This window comes from Balaenoptera borealis (genome assembly GCF_965194805.1).
Source record: "Balaenoptera borealis genome assembly, chromosome: 6".
NCBI classification, from domain to species: domain Eukaryota; kingdom Metazoa; phylum Chordata; class Mammalia; order Artiodactyla; family Balaenopteridae; genus Balaenoptera; species Balaenoptera borealis.
The window spans coordinates 11,260,192-11,274,572 of record NC_138863.1 but is presented as its reverse complement, the minus strand read 5'-3'; the positions used below and the strand labels follow the sequence as shown (position 1 = coordinate 11,274,572).

The following is a 14,381-nucleotide window of genomic DNA, read 5'->3' as shown; positions in this document are numbered from 1 at the left end:
AGTATCTGTTGCTCAACGAAGAGTAAAGACAACTCTTGGCAAGATTGAGGCTCATGAACTTGGTGCCTTAAGTTCTAAATTCTGAGTTGACTCCTTTGTACTTTTTGAATAAGACTATGTAAAAAGCATCTTTATTATTTTGTCACATTCTTTTTAGTTTGGATTTCTTTGTGTAGAGATTGATTGAGGTTCCAGATAGTAATTTTTGTTTATTGAATTTATTAGTGTTTAATTTCCAAAGTTGTGTTTATCAAACTTTCATTCCACAACACTTTAAAAATTTAGAAAGTTACTATAATCAGTTGTTGAAGACAGTAAATTCAGTGTCTACAAATAAAAACGGATAGTAGCATTACAAAGCCCTATCTTGCTGTAGTGAGTAGGTACTTGAGGAGGGTGTGTGGTGCTCTGGTTGGAAAACACTGGGAAAATATAAATGTGACGAAATAGGCTGGCCCAACAAAATGGATTGCATTGAACTGATTTTTTTCCCCGATGATGTTTGAAACATGTTAAATGCAAAATTTTCCCATATGATGTTCTAAATATAAGTTAAATGTAGAGTATGTTATTATTATAGGCTACATATATGTTCGAGGTTATAAGCCACAAACTAGCTTAGGGATCCAGTTCTTGTTTCTGCAAGGGACAGATGTTTCATTTGTTGTTCTCAACTGTACAGCTAAGTGTTCAAAAAACTTGGAAACTTGTGTTTTGGAATATAATCCACTCTAAATTTGAGAATTTCCTGTATCATGTTCTCTATTCATTTGGTTTATAGTTGTATATATTATCTATTTATTATCTATTTTGGCCTTAAACTCATTTTGTCTTTTAGTAGAATTTTCTTCTCTTTGGCTTAGTATTTCAAAGCTCTTAAGAAATTTATTTCTGTTGTTTCATAAGTTGTAGAATCATAGTGTTTGTTGGTTTGCTAGTAGAGACCATCTAGCAAATCTTCTCATTTTGTTAGTGAGAATATTGGTAGAGCCAGAACAATTGAGGGACTCGTCCAGCGGTTTACAGTTACTTATGTTAGGATGGAGTTCCCTGATTCTTATCTTAGATTCCCTTTTCACTAAACTGTACTTGCTTACTGGTGTTCTCAGCAATGCTAACTGGTAACTGTATTTAAGCTTATATTTAAACTGGTATAGATATTCCTTTCAAAATATTTTTTAGGAAATTAATTTTTTAAATTTATTATTTATCTATTAGTATTTCTTCCATTATATTTCTTTTGGGGAAAGTAAAATTTCAGCCTGTAAAGAAGTTGAATTTTATCATATTAAGTAAAAACAGACAAAATATTGTAGGGAGTCCAGAATACAGAATTTATATTGTTAAGCAGTAAGCAGCCTTTTAATTTAGGTTCTTCTGTATAGTGCTTAAGGGCCAGGTCAGATGTGTTTCAAAAAAGTTTTCAAGAACGCAGTGTGAGCAATGACATGTGGGGATAGCACTCCACTCGTCAGAAGTGGTGGGTTCGAAGACACTAGAAGGGAAGTGGCACAGGTGTGTAGGAAAAGGGGGTTACTCTAGGTACATTGCCCCCAGCCGCCCCCATCTTATCCATTTAGATAGATAAAACAGCAATTACATGAAATACTGTTAAGTTTTCCTGATTTTCTTCCTAGAATAATGTTTTACTTTGTTAATGGAAAATTATTTTGCTTAGTGACTTCTTTTGGTTTGTTTACAAGTAGAGTACATATTCATTGAAAAAGCTTGGCGAACTCAGGCAAACAAAGAAGGAAATGATACCTACATGAAATCTCACTACTTCGATTTAACTAAAATGCAGATTTTCTATGCACATGATGCCATGTTTAATGAAATTAGCAGATGAAAATGTATCTGGAATTTATTAATCTGTTTATCTTATTTACTTTGCTGTAAGTATTTTTGTATAGGGCTAAATATTCTTTTACATGAATTTTTTAAATGGCTGCATTATATTCCATTGTATGATGTTCCATAATATATTTAAGTGATCTCTTGTTGGCCATTTGAGTTTCTAAGTTTTTCATTATTATAAAAAACACATTGTTTAGCTGTTAGATTCAGCCATGCTCATTTGCAATATTATCTCTTTACAAAAACTACCTAGAAGTAGAATTGCCTGCAGAGGGTTTAAGTGGCTCACTCACTTTGTTGATGACATACAACCTTTCTCCATCTTTTGGACATGCTTTTCGTTCTTACCACGTAGCATTCCCTTTCCTGCATACCAACCCCTTCTTCTTCTTATCTTATCCTCTATAAAAATCTTACCCAGCATCTGTTTTGGCCTTAAAAAGAGTCTTTTGAGTTATTTCGTTTTACTTACACATTTTAACTTTAGGGAAGCCTAGAATTTTGCTCTTAGGTTGGTGACCAGTTGGGAAATACCAGTTGGTCTTTTTCACTGGGTATGAGGTGCATTTATGCTATGATTTTTACGTTTCTATCGTTTCTTAAGTTTTACTATGTTTTTTAAAATGGCAGGCTCCTAATAAAATATGAGTATCTTCAATTTATTTGGTGATCATGTCCTTTTTATACACTCGAGTTTTCTTTTTTTAAATATGCTATGGTGTGACATAGTTATAAACTTAAAAAGCAACCAAAAGATTTAATGTAATTAAGCCATCTTTGTATCATTATTTTAGATTCACATAACTGATGAATCACTTATCACTATTTTAAATCTGAATTTTCCAAATGTATCCTGTATCCTGCATCTCTATCTGCTTTACTGTAACTAAATATTTAGTGCTCTTAATTCAGAGTTTCCTTTAATAGAGGCACTTTACAGTACTATTCCTGAGGTCACTCAAAGGCTATTGTGTACAAATTTATCATTGTACAAAGCGTTTTTGGAAATTCTTGGATACCCTTTAATAAATTGCTTGAAGTTGGGTGAAATAAACACTGGTAGAATTTAAAATCTGATTTCTAAATGAATTTTCTTTAAAGTAAGTTGTGAGACATAGAAACTTTCATAAAATTCTTAAATTCATTTATCATATTTTTCATTTATAATTTTCATATTCATTAACATATATTGTTCCTTACCATTTACAGCTCAGAATTCTGCAAATGCAGATTTTGCAAACTTTGATGCATTTGGACAGTCTAGTGGTTCGAGTAATTTTGGAGGTTTCCCCACAGCAAGCCACTCTTCTTTTCAGCCCCAATCTACAGGTAGAGCTCTCCAGCATTATGCTTAAATGTTTACTTCAAAAAATAAAAAACTCTCTAGAGGTAGTTTTGGAAATTTACTCTAAACTTAAATTCTGCGATTATCTGGTTCTAAAATAGTTCTGTCTTACAAAGCTCTGGGGAAACCTGAAATCTTTATATTTTTCTTTGTTCGTTTTTCTGAATGCTAGTATTTTGTCTAATTCACATCTATTCTCCTTTTCCTGCACATGAATCTTCCTTAAATTTCTTAGGCACAGAGGTATTAAAGTACTAAAAGTTTTTTAGGTTCACAAAACACATTACGATTTAGGCTCTGAATAAAGGAAGCTAGTTGATTGCTTCCATAGAACTAAAAACGTTAAGTAATTTTCAGGGCGACAGGCTTCAGAAAATAAATATTATTAGTTGAGTAGATTATTTAACAATCACTTCAATAAACTTTAAATAGTTTTCTGTGCAGGAATTGGTCTTTAAACATTGAATACTCTCCCATAAACTGTATTGTTTTCAGAAACTCATTGAACCTTTGTTTAGATCTTTTGGCTGATTATTTTTCATTCAACTTTTAACTCTGTATTGTCTTAAAGCCTTTTCTTTCAATTTTCTTTTTTTTTTTTCCTTTAAATTTCATCATTTACATAATATCTGGCTGTCCAGCATTTAGAATGCTTTCATCTAGCTGCAGTTTTGGTGAATTTACTTCAGCTTTTCCTCTCCAGGCTTCCAACAGTAAGTTCTGTTGTCAAGTAGGCATCTTTTACTAATTTGTATGTTTTGTGCTATATTTTATAGGTTTTTCAATTATAGAATGTTAATCATCTTTTAACGATAAGCCTTCAGAAATTCTCACTTTTACTCTCTCCACTATTGCTAAACTCAGAGAACACAGTAGTATACCATAACAGAGTTAGTTGATTTAATAATTCAGTTTTTATTAATTTGAAATAACTTTCTTCATACAGATTTTGAAAGCTCAGTATGTACTTTGTTCATCAGCTCCTTGTAACAGATCACAGTCTTTTAAATACAAACATTACTTAGTTTTAATCGAAAACAACTAGAGTTTAATTCCTGAAAGAAATATATTTGTTTTAGAATGCATAAAAAACTGATTGATGGAAAGTGTTTGTGGTTTTTTAAAAAATAGGGTGTAACCTTTCTGTTTCTGAAATACCTATAAGTGTGCTTTGCTCTCACTTCAATATATAAATATCTATATCTATACCTACTATCTTGATTGCTGAGACTAATGTTTAGGCATAAAGAACCAACATCAAAAGTGTAGCACCAAAAGTGTAGAATGAATATATACTGGTCTTAGTATTTTAGTAGTACCTTAGGGAGTAACTCTAGAATACAGAACAGTCTTTAAAATCTTAGCAGGATAAAGTTGATGTAATATTTATATTATTTATATATTATGTGCTATAATTTTTTCCTTGAACTATATATTAGGGCATAATTTTACTGAAGACATTGTGGTGTTGTGTGTACATTAAATTATTATGTGGCATTAAGTAATAGCTCTTCAAGTAAAAATAAGTCTAAAGCTCAAAAACCACCTTTTAAGAAATTTGGATCAAAATAGTACATTGTAAACATTTTAAATCTCTACCCTGGGATTTGTTTCAACCAGGTCTCCATTGTAACTACAAAAACTTCTGTAGTGTAAGATATTTTGCATCTTGCCTACAGAGTTTGTTTACGGAGAATTGGTAAAAAGTCATAGTATACATAGCTGAATGTTCTATGAAGTAACTGAGTTTCAAATTAGGTAGCATGGAGACACTCTCCTGTGAATTATTTTCTTCATTCCAGGGTAGAAAATTACACACAGAAACTTGTTGCCCTATATGTTGCCAGGGCCTTTGAAAATCTAGTTTTGTAAATTACGAAAAGTCACGTGTAGATAATTAAAGTTGAATGCCACTTGCCAGTTTTTAATTTTAGGAATTTAGGATTGCTTCTAGAACACTTAATTTAGGAAGAAATGATCATATAATCTTTATCAAAGGATATTGGGAAAAGTCTAGCAATTTCAAGTTTTCTGTCTATTCTGTTACAGGTGGAAGTGCTGGATCAGTAAATGCTAATTTTGCTCATTTTGATAACTTCCCCAAATCCTCCAGTGCTGATTTTGGAACGTTCAATACCTCCCAGAGTCATCAGACAGCATCAGCTGTTAGTAAAGTTTCAGCGAACAAAGCTGGTCTACAGACTACAGACAAATATGCGGCACTTGCTAATTTAGACAATATCTTCAGTGCCGGGCAAGGTATCAAGCTTTAAACAAACGAATACAAATTTGTATATTAAACAGTCCTCTAAATTTGGTTGTATTTATTAAAATCTGAGGATGTGCTTTCCTTAGTTGTATAGCTGTTTAGTTTACACTAAATGTTCATGACTATTTGGCACATTTTGGATCTGAAATAACTACACAATGGAAGGCCTAGAAACTAATTTGTAAACGTCTAGATTTAAAAGAAAATAATTGACAAAAATTTAATTTTGTCTTAGAAAGCTTGCTTTATTGTTCTAAGGCCATAAAGGGCCAAGAAATCCTATTAATAGAGATGACTAGAGGATTATTTGGTAGTTTCTGTGATATATTTGTTTTGAACTATGTTCTATTAATATTTTAGTATTTATTAAAAAAAACAAGATATTTACAGTGTGTTTTTATACCTAGTTTTGGTCTTAAGGCTAGTTTTTTTGCCTCTCAAAGTGCGTAGCATAGTGGGGGAACAGCAGGGGGTCTCCTTTCAGACTGGGTTCCGCATCCTGATCTCTGAGCCTGATTTCTCATCCACCCTCCGAAACGAGGGCAGTAGTAATAGCATTGAACTTAAAAAGTTGTATTATATGTGTTATTGCATGCGAGGCATTTAGAACAGTGCCTGGCACATCGTTAAGTGCTCTGTGAATGTTTCCTCTTACTACTATCTCTAATTTTTTCATGAACAACCCTGGGAAAATGATATTATTAATAGACTGTTCACATAGTTCAAGCATTTTATGAGTGTATATGTTCACTTGAATGAGATGTCCCCATGTTGCATATTTAATGTAGCACTTTGAGAATTTCTTCTTTATGTGTAATCTAGACATGTTATTGGTACTGGATCTTAGTTTTTGTTACAGAAACAGTATTTTGTCTTTATCAGAGTGGTATGTATAGCACTAATCTGGTCCAATATTTTCTGGATTATTTATTGGATAAGACTCTAGAATCATGTCCATTTATTTGCTAAGCTCCAGATCGGTTTTAAATTTACGTGTGTTTCATGGCAAATGTGGTTGTAAGTTGAAAGCGTAAGTTAAGCATAAGTTAAAATTTTTGATGTAATATGTTTTTGTTTGTTCACAGGTGGTGATCAGGGTAGTGGGTTTGGGACCACAGGTAAAGCTCCTGTTGGTTCTGTGGTTTCAGTTCCCAGTCAGTCAAGTGCATCTTCAGACAAGTATGCAGCCCTGGCAGAACTGGACAGCGTTTTCAGCTCCGCGGCCACCTCCAGTAACGCATATTCTTCCACAAGTAATGCTAGCAGGTAGCTTGTCTTAGTCTGTGTTCCTGCTTTGTGTTTTATCTTTTAAACTTTTTTTCAACTCTGAATAATAATGCTGTTAAGTAATGATCATTTGGGGCTTAAAGATTCCTGAATATTTTTGTAAGTTTGAGGAAACTGTTTAAATTTTCTAATTAAAATATAATCCTTGAGTAAGTACCATAGTTTTATTTTTTTATTTAATCGAAGGCTTTGTTACTTTTTTCCTTTGAACACTAAAATGTAATTCAGAGTATATACACATCTTGAAATGGATAGTCATATACACATTTAATTGTACTCAGCAGAGAATCCATTTACAAAATTATTTGCTTTTAATGTACAGTTCTCAGTCATGAAGGTTAAACACTGAAAGTAGCATGTTATAGCCTTAGTTGTAAATAAGCAGTTTTAGAAATGTTTGCACCAGAACCCAAGACCAATTCTATATCTCTTTTGTCATACTGGTATTTATAAATAGACATACCTGTTACTGTGTTCAGATAGATCTGGTGTAAGAAATTCTTGGCAGCAGAAAGTCTACTGCATTTTAACAGTGTTCAGTCTTTAAAAACTCTTCTAGTTTTGACTTCTTCATCTTTGGGTCAAGGAAGCAGACCTAGAAGTACAGGTGACTTACCTGTACAGTGTCTTACCCATCTCTTAGTTTTCCATTCCTGCAGATTGTCTCTTCTTTTTTTGTTATCTGAGTAGCTTTTTATTTCCCTTTAGCACCTTTTCCAGAGAGAAATGGTAGGATTGTAACATTAACTAGTTTGGCTCACTCTCCAGTAACAAATTTTCTGTATGGCAGATGGGAAAAATTGAATCCAAAGAATAAAATTTAGAGTATTTATATATTTTTTGCTTTATTAATGTTGTCTACATTACACATATATAATAGTGGACTATAGCAAGGTGGTCGTAAAGTCTGGAAGCATAGACAGGTATATGTAATGAAATGGTTTATTGGTATTACATTATAATCATAAGTGGTCCCCAGAGTGTAACCCATGGAATGTTTGAAGTACCTGAGACCCATTCAAACGGTCTGTGAGGTTAAAACCTAAATTCATAATAATTCTGAGGGGTTATTTGTGTTTTCAGTAATTGACATTTGTATTGATGGTGCAAAAACTATGACAGGTAAAACGTGCTGGTGCCTTAGCATTGATTTACAGCTTTGGCACCAAGCCGTACAGTCATCTAATAGTCATTATATTCCTTACCACCACACATTCAGTTTTACTTAGGAATATTTTTGATGCAGTTTTTATTATGAATATGCTTTTTGAAGCAGTAAAGGAATTTAAGTCTTGACCCTTAAATATGTCTTCTTAATTTTCTGTGTGTTGAAGTAAGGTATGCATCAGGTAGTTCTGCTATATACTGAAATATAAAGCTGTCTTGAGTAAAAAATCAGTTTGTGTGGTTGTTTGAGTTGTGGAATGAACCAGCCACTTGTTTTATGGAACACCATTTTTCCTTGAAAGTATGATTGATAGACAAACCATGGTTATTCAGATTTGGATATTTGGTAGACATTTTCTCAAAAATGAAATTTTAAGTCTGTCACTTTAAGGAAAATAACTACTTAAAATACATACTCTCAAGCAAATAGTAGAGTTTTGGAAAATTTAGGGGCCACCGTGGGCTTAAAATTAAGCTTCCCATTACTTTTTTGATGAGATGGATGGTGATATTAATGATTGTAATTTTTTATTTTGCATAGGGATATATGTTGACATTTTGAAGGTTGGCATCAAGTATTTTCCAAATGATATAAAGTTAGTAAAAGATTCATTTAAAGTGTAAGATAGACTAGTGGATGTTACTTTACATAGAAGTTCATTGATACGGTTTCAACTTCCATATTGCAACTAACCTTTAGGAAACGATCCCTGGTGTTTTTTTGTATGATGTCAAGGAAAATATCCACAGTTATCTGGAAAAGGTGTTAAAATTCTCCTGTTTTGTTCAACTATGTTACCATGTGAGGCCAGTTTTTCTTCATATGCATCAACCTAAACAACATATCACAACAGATTGATCTTATATTAAGCCAGCCATTAAAGAGATTTGTAAAAGTATCAAACAGTGTTACTCTTCTCATTAGGTTCCTTTTGTTTTAGAAAATATATTTACTTATAAAAATGCTACTTAGGTTAGCATGTAATGGCTTTATTGTTATTTTTAAATGAATAAAATTATTTAAATTTGTTTTAATTGATGTACAATATATATTGGTAAATATAGCAACTTAAACTTCTTTGGGGTTCTCAGTAATTTTTTAGAATGTGAATGAGTTCTGAGACTTAAAGTTTGAGAACTGATGTGATACATGATATGTTCAATATTATTTGTTTCCATATTTTATGGCAACCTTGTAGATAGATTACCGTTGCTTTTTTTACCCCTCAAAACATGAACTCTTTCAATACTTGTTTTCAGTAATGTTTTTGGAACAGTGCCAGTGGGTGCTTCTGCACAGACACAGCCTGCTTCTTCAAGTGTGCCTGCTCCATTTGGAGGTACGTGTTTCTGGTATATATATACTGGTTTTTATAAAGAACCCTAATACATATTGTATCGCATTTTCTTAGGGATACCAGAAGACAATCAAAGCACCAGTTTATTATCAGAAAGCTCTAGTTTTCTATCTTCATAAATATATGAACAAATACTTTAAATAATTGAATACAAATGCATTAGGATTTTATAGTGTATTTTATAATTTTTTAAAGCTACACCTTCCACAAATCCATTTGTTGCTGCTGCTGGTCCTTCTGTGGCATCTTCTACAAATCCATTTCAGACCAATGCCAGAGGAGCAACAGGTAAGAAATAAATATAAATTATAGAACAGTAAGCTTTGGAAAAGGTATATATTGCAAAGACATCATGTGAAGAACATCAGAAAATAAGGTTCCTTTCTTACTGAAGTGACTGTAAAGTGGATTAGTTTTGTCCGTAAAGACATATAGTACCTGAAAGTTTATAGAATCCTTGAATTTAATATTTGAAAATGGACCGGAGAAGTTATCTAGCACCCACCACTCAAAGCTTTCGTTTTTCAGGTGCGGAAGCCCTAGCATGGAGATGAGAGTTAAAGCCTTAAAAGCCCACAGCCAATATATGACAGAGATGGTACTTGAACATTGTAATTCTGGCTTATTTGTTGGTCTGGTTTCACAATTATTGGTTATAACTCAATCTTAACAGAAAAAATGTGTAAGTTTTTTTGCTTTTTTCCTTTTCATGGGATTGCAAGGAATGGATGGGCATTATTACATGAGATCTTAATAATGAGGTCTTTTTCTAGTACATATTTAGGTGTTCACATTTTTTTAGGTTGTGGGAAACTGGTTTAATTTGTGGTATAACATTTGAATATTTTCTCTTCTGATAATTTTTTTAAAATCCTCTTTATTGCTCCCCCCTTTTTTCTTTTTGGTTCACAGTGTAAGCCAGCTACATATTTCTTGTGTTGTACCTCTCTGATTTTTGTCTTATTACCCTGAACACCAGAGTTATTTGCCAGTACCTTGGAATATTAGCAAGTGGCTGTGGTATGGCCCAATACCCATTAAACTGAATTTGTCAGTTTTGTTTTTAGATTTAGATAATTTTAGAACTAAAGCCTTGAACTTCAGTTATAGCCTTTGTTGATGTGGTATTTTGAGAGATTAAGGTGTTTGTAACATCACAATAAATTTGCACCATTAAGAATTGGTAATTACTAGCATATCTTTTTGTCATTGGCAAGGTTGAGAATATGTGATATTGGGAGTTTGAACCATAACTTTCCTTTTCATATAAATGTATTCAGTCATAATCTGTTGATATCTCACATAATAGATGTTTAATAACCATTTGAATTTTGCACATAATTTGATTTTTTAAAATGGTTTATTTTAATTCAAATATACATAATCAGCGATTGTTTGAAATTTCTGTTGTGTTTTGGACAAAATATTTATACATCACTTGTGATATATGTAATATTTCTGTTTCTAAGCATATTATTTTGACTTCGTGGAATGAATTTATAAAATGTCTCATGACACAGGGTTTTCTACATTTTCTCATTTAGTCCTCTTAACTCTCATCTAATAAATGTTTTAATCACTCTTTGACAGCTGAGGTAACTGAGGCTCAGAAAAGTTAAGTGCGTATGTTTTGGGTACAGCCAGATTTGTGTTCAAATCCTGATTTAGATTTACTTGCTAGGTAATCCTAAAAATGCTTTCTGTATATTATTTTTTTAATGAATGGAGGAAAAGTGATAGGAAGATATATTATCTGCAAGATACTGTTGAGATGTTTATAGCTATTATAACCCCATTTGACAACTGAAGGATGGAAACTCAAGTTATACCTTGACCAAGGTTATGTTGATGTAACTCCTCAGAACCTTATTGTTGTCCTTTCCTGTAAAATGTGAACACTATTCTCTGGCAGGGATGTTTTGAGAATTAGGTGATGTAAATCACCATGCATGGTCTTTGCATTATTGTGTATACTTGGTAAATCATTCCTATTATTTTCCTTTCATGACTATACCTCCAGACTGGTTCTGTTATTAGAGCTAAGGCCCCCCCCCCCACCCTAATTATTTGGAGTATGAAAGTCCTTTAAAGTTAAGGTTCTACATGGGATGTGAAATAATATAAAGTATACAAAGTATGTTCAGATGATATAAAGTAATTTTAATATTAGCCTAAGCAAAGTTTATTGAAAGGTAAATCTACTGTGTCCACAAATTTTTATTTCAAGGTAAAAAATTTTTTCCCCTTATAAACCATTTTGATTTATCACATTGATCATCTTTACTAGGTTATTATTGAATTGACTAAGTCAAAGTAAATGTTAACTATATAACATGTTTCTGTTGAAGCTGAAATATAAACAACACTGACAAATACACTGTGCTTAGGTATTTCCAGTGTTTTTATACCATCAAAATTAATATTAGTTCTTAGGAAATATTTTGTGTTGTTCTCAAATATATTAGTATTGTTAAATTCCATTTGAGGTAGCTTTTGAAAGAGGGTATTGATAATAGTTCAATGTGAACTATTTAAAAAGTTTTACTGATGTATTTCATTCTTAAAATGCACATTTTAATAATAACTTTTTTCCTGCATTTACAAAGCTTTTGGGCTTTCTTTTACCATGTTATATAGAAACCTTCAGTAAACTAGCCATTGTGGCCTAAGACCTTTTTTATTTTAGGATTCTATAATATTTAGCATTCTTTTTCCAGAGCACTTGAGCCCTTAAATCTAATTAATAAAGTTAATATAATTTTCAGTTATTAGGAAATTCTCTTATAACTCTTAAATCTCTCCTTTGTCCCTGAATGAGTACCTTTATTTTCTAACATTCATTTAATGAAAAAATGATTTTAAAAGATTCCCCCCCCCCCCCCACAAGGAGATAAACTTGTAGAAATGTAGAGCTGAAAGAATCATGGTAGCATTTAGCCAGGTGTCTTTGTTTTATTACTTAGGTGGAAACCAATTTGATGGATTTGCCTTAAGGGTCCACAATTAATCAATGACTAATCTAGTATTAGTACCCAGAGTGCTTCTAAACCAGCACTGTTTCCACTGGTTCTGCTCATTCCACTCATAGGAAAGTAAATGAAACGTATATCCACACAAAAACCTGTATACAGATGCTCACAGCAGCATCATTCCTAATAGCCAAAAAGGGGAAGCAACCCAGGTGTCCATCCACTGATGGATGAATAAACCAAATGTGGTATAGCCGTACAGTGGAATTTGTTTGATAATAAAAAGTAACGACGTGTACTGATACATGGTACAACATAGATGAACCTAGAAAACATTAGGCTAAATAAAGGAAGTTAGTCACAGAGTGACATATAATGTATGATTCCATTTATAATCTGTCCAGAATGGGCAAATCTATGAAAGTAGGTGGGGCAAAATGGAGAGCTGATAGGTATGGAATTTCTTTTAGTGAGGGGGGTATGAAATGTTCTAAAATTAGATTGTGATGATGGTTGTACACCTGGTGAATATGTTAAAAAAAAAAACACTGAATTCTACCCTTTAAGTGGACAAATTGTATGATATGTGAATTATATATCAAAAAGCTTGTTAAAACAAGTCTAAAATATTTTTATAGCAGCCCAGGACTAGGCATCATTGTTGCAGATTGAGGTACAGAAATTAATACTGGTTAACAATCACTGTTGACTAAAAGTCAGTTTTTGCCAAAGCCTATTTTGTAGAACATGTGTCCTGATATGGTGTTATCAGTGCTTCGTGGAAAGGGATTCTATGCCCAAATATATATGGGAAATGCTGAGTTAAACAAAATTTAACCAGTATTATTAATGCAGGATTTCTCAGAGCTTATAAAGTGCTCTAGGAAAGGAGATAAACATAAAGTGACCAAACTTGTTTCAGAACCCTTCCCCCTCAATCAACCTTTTGTTGAATTTAGAACACACTGTAAACATCTTTTTAAGTTAGCAAGAGAAAATAACACTCCTTGGATATTTACTCTGTAGCACTTTTAATCACAGCAGCTTTGTAAAGTAGATACGTATTATACTATCCCTGTCCCTCCACCCCCTGTTTGCAAATGAGGAAACTGAGGCTTAAAGAAGTTGTGGTATCCTGTAATTAGAATACTACAGAACCAAGACAGAACCACTCTAATCTCTCAATCGCTTTGTTTCCCCAAATTTAGTTGGTGTTAAGTATGTTAATTTAAAATACATGGCCGTATATTTTAGAAACAACCCCACTCCAGATGGTTAAAACAGCGGTTCTGGTACTTAACAACCTAAATTTGTTTTCTGTTAATTACATTTGTTTATATGTAACCTGTCTGACCTCAGTCATGCCAGGTAAGATCTGCACAAGATGTATTTTTCTTTTCTCTCTCTTTTTAGCCATCATATTTTAAACTGAAAGTGCTGCTCGCCTTTCTAATGAACTACATTGAATAATTTTCCCTACGTAATATTTAATTAGTTCACTTGAGTTATCGTTAGGCTTTTCTAGTTAATGTATGGAGTCATAAATAAAACAATCAAACATTATTCAAGTGCTTTCTCCAAGGTTTGAGTTTTTATTTTATTTTATTTTTTTAGATTTGACTTTTTAGATGCTAAAGGTAGATGCTAGATCATTTTAGATGATCCTATGAATAGCATTTTTGGGTGTAAGTGGTGAGGCCTAGAAAGTCTTTTTATGGATATTATTGTATCTTCACATGAAAAAAATGTTATTTGTCTAAAAGATGGATTTCGTAAATGTTTCTTCATTTGATATTTGTTTTTCTGGTATTATTCTAATCTCCCCTTTATTTCAAACAGTGTAAATACCACTGTCATGAATATAGTTGAAATAAAAAGACTGTTGGATGTGTCTTTATTATGTATTCTGATGCTACCTACTTTGTAACAGTATATTCTAATTTTAGAACATTTTAATGAAACAAATTTACTTTTATTTTGCCAGTAGTTATTCATAAGTTAATTGACATTGGTCTCTTTATGGCTTTCCATAAGGCCTTTCTGGAGCAATGCATTCTCAAGTGTTTCCTCACGCTCATTTTGGTAGGTGGCCACAACTAATATCTAGATTTGTGTGGCAATTTGTCTAC

At 32.5% G+C, this 14,381-nt stretch overlaps 1 protein-coding gene across 20 annotated transcripts in view; it reads left to right on the top strand.

Annotated features, from left to right (window-relative positions):
- Positions 1 to 14,381, top strand: part of AGFG1 (ArfGAP with FG repeats 1) — a 73,979-nt gene that overhangs the window by 53,625 nt on the left and 5,973 nt on the right. For 3 of the 20 annotated variants that reach the window (XM_082396198.1, XM_082396187.1, XM_082396202.1), the window contains 7 exons: positions 3,067 to 3,186; positions 3,844 to 3,915; positions 5,252 to 5,461; positions 6,557 to 6,737; positions 9,186 to 9,265; positions 9,479 to 9,571; positions 14,287 to 14,334. In XM_082396198.1, the coding sequence (XP_082252324.1) occupies positions 3,067 to 3,186; positions 3,844 to 3,915; positions 5,252 to 5,461; positions 6,557 to 6,737; positions 9,186 to 9,265; positions 9,479 to 9,571; positions 14,287 to 14,334 (804 nt within the window). The remainder of the gene's footprint in view (positions 1 to 3,066; positions 3,187 to 3,843; positions 3,916 to 5,251; positions 5,462 to 6,556; positions 6,738 to 9,185; positions 9,266 to 9,478; positions 9,572 to 14,286; positions 14,335 to 14,381) is intronic. The other 17 variants (XM_082396200.1, XM_082396205.1, XM_082396204.1 and 14 more) reach the window with 12 other exon arrangements.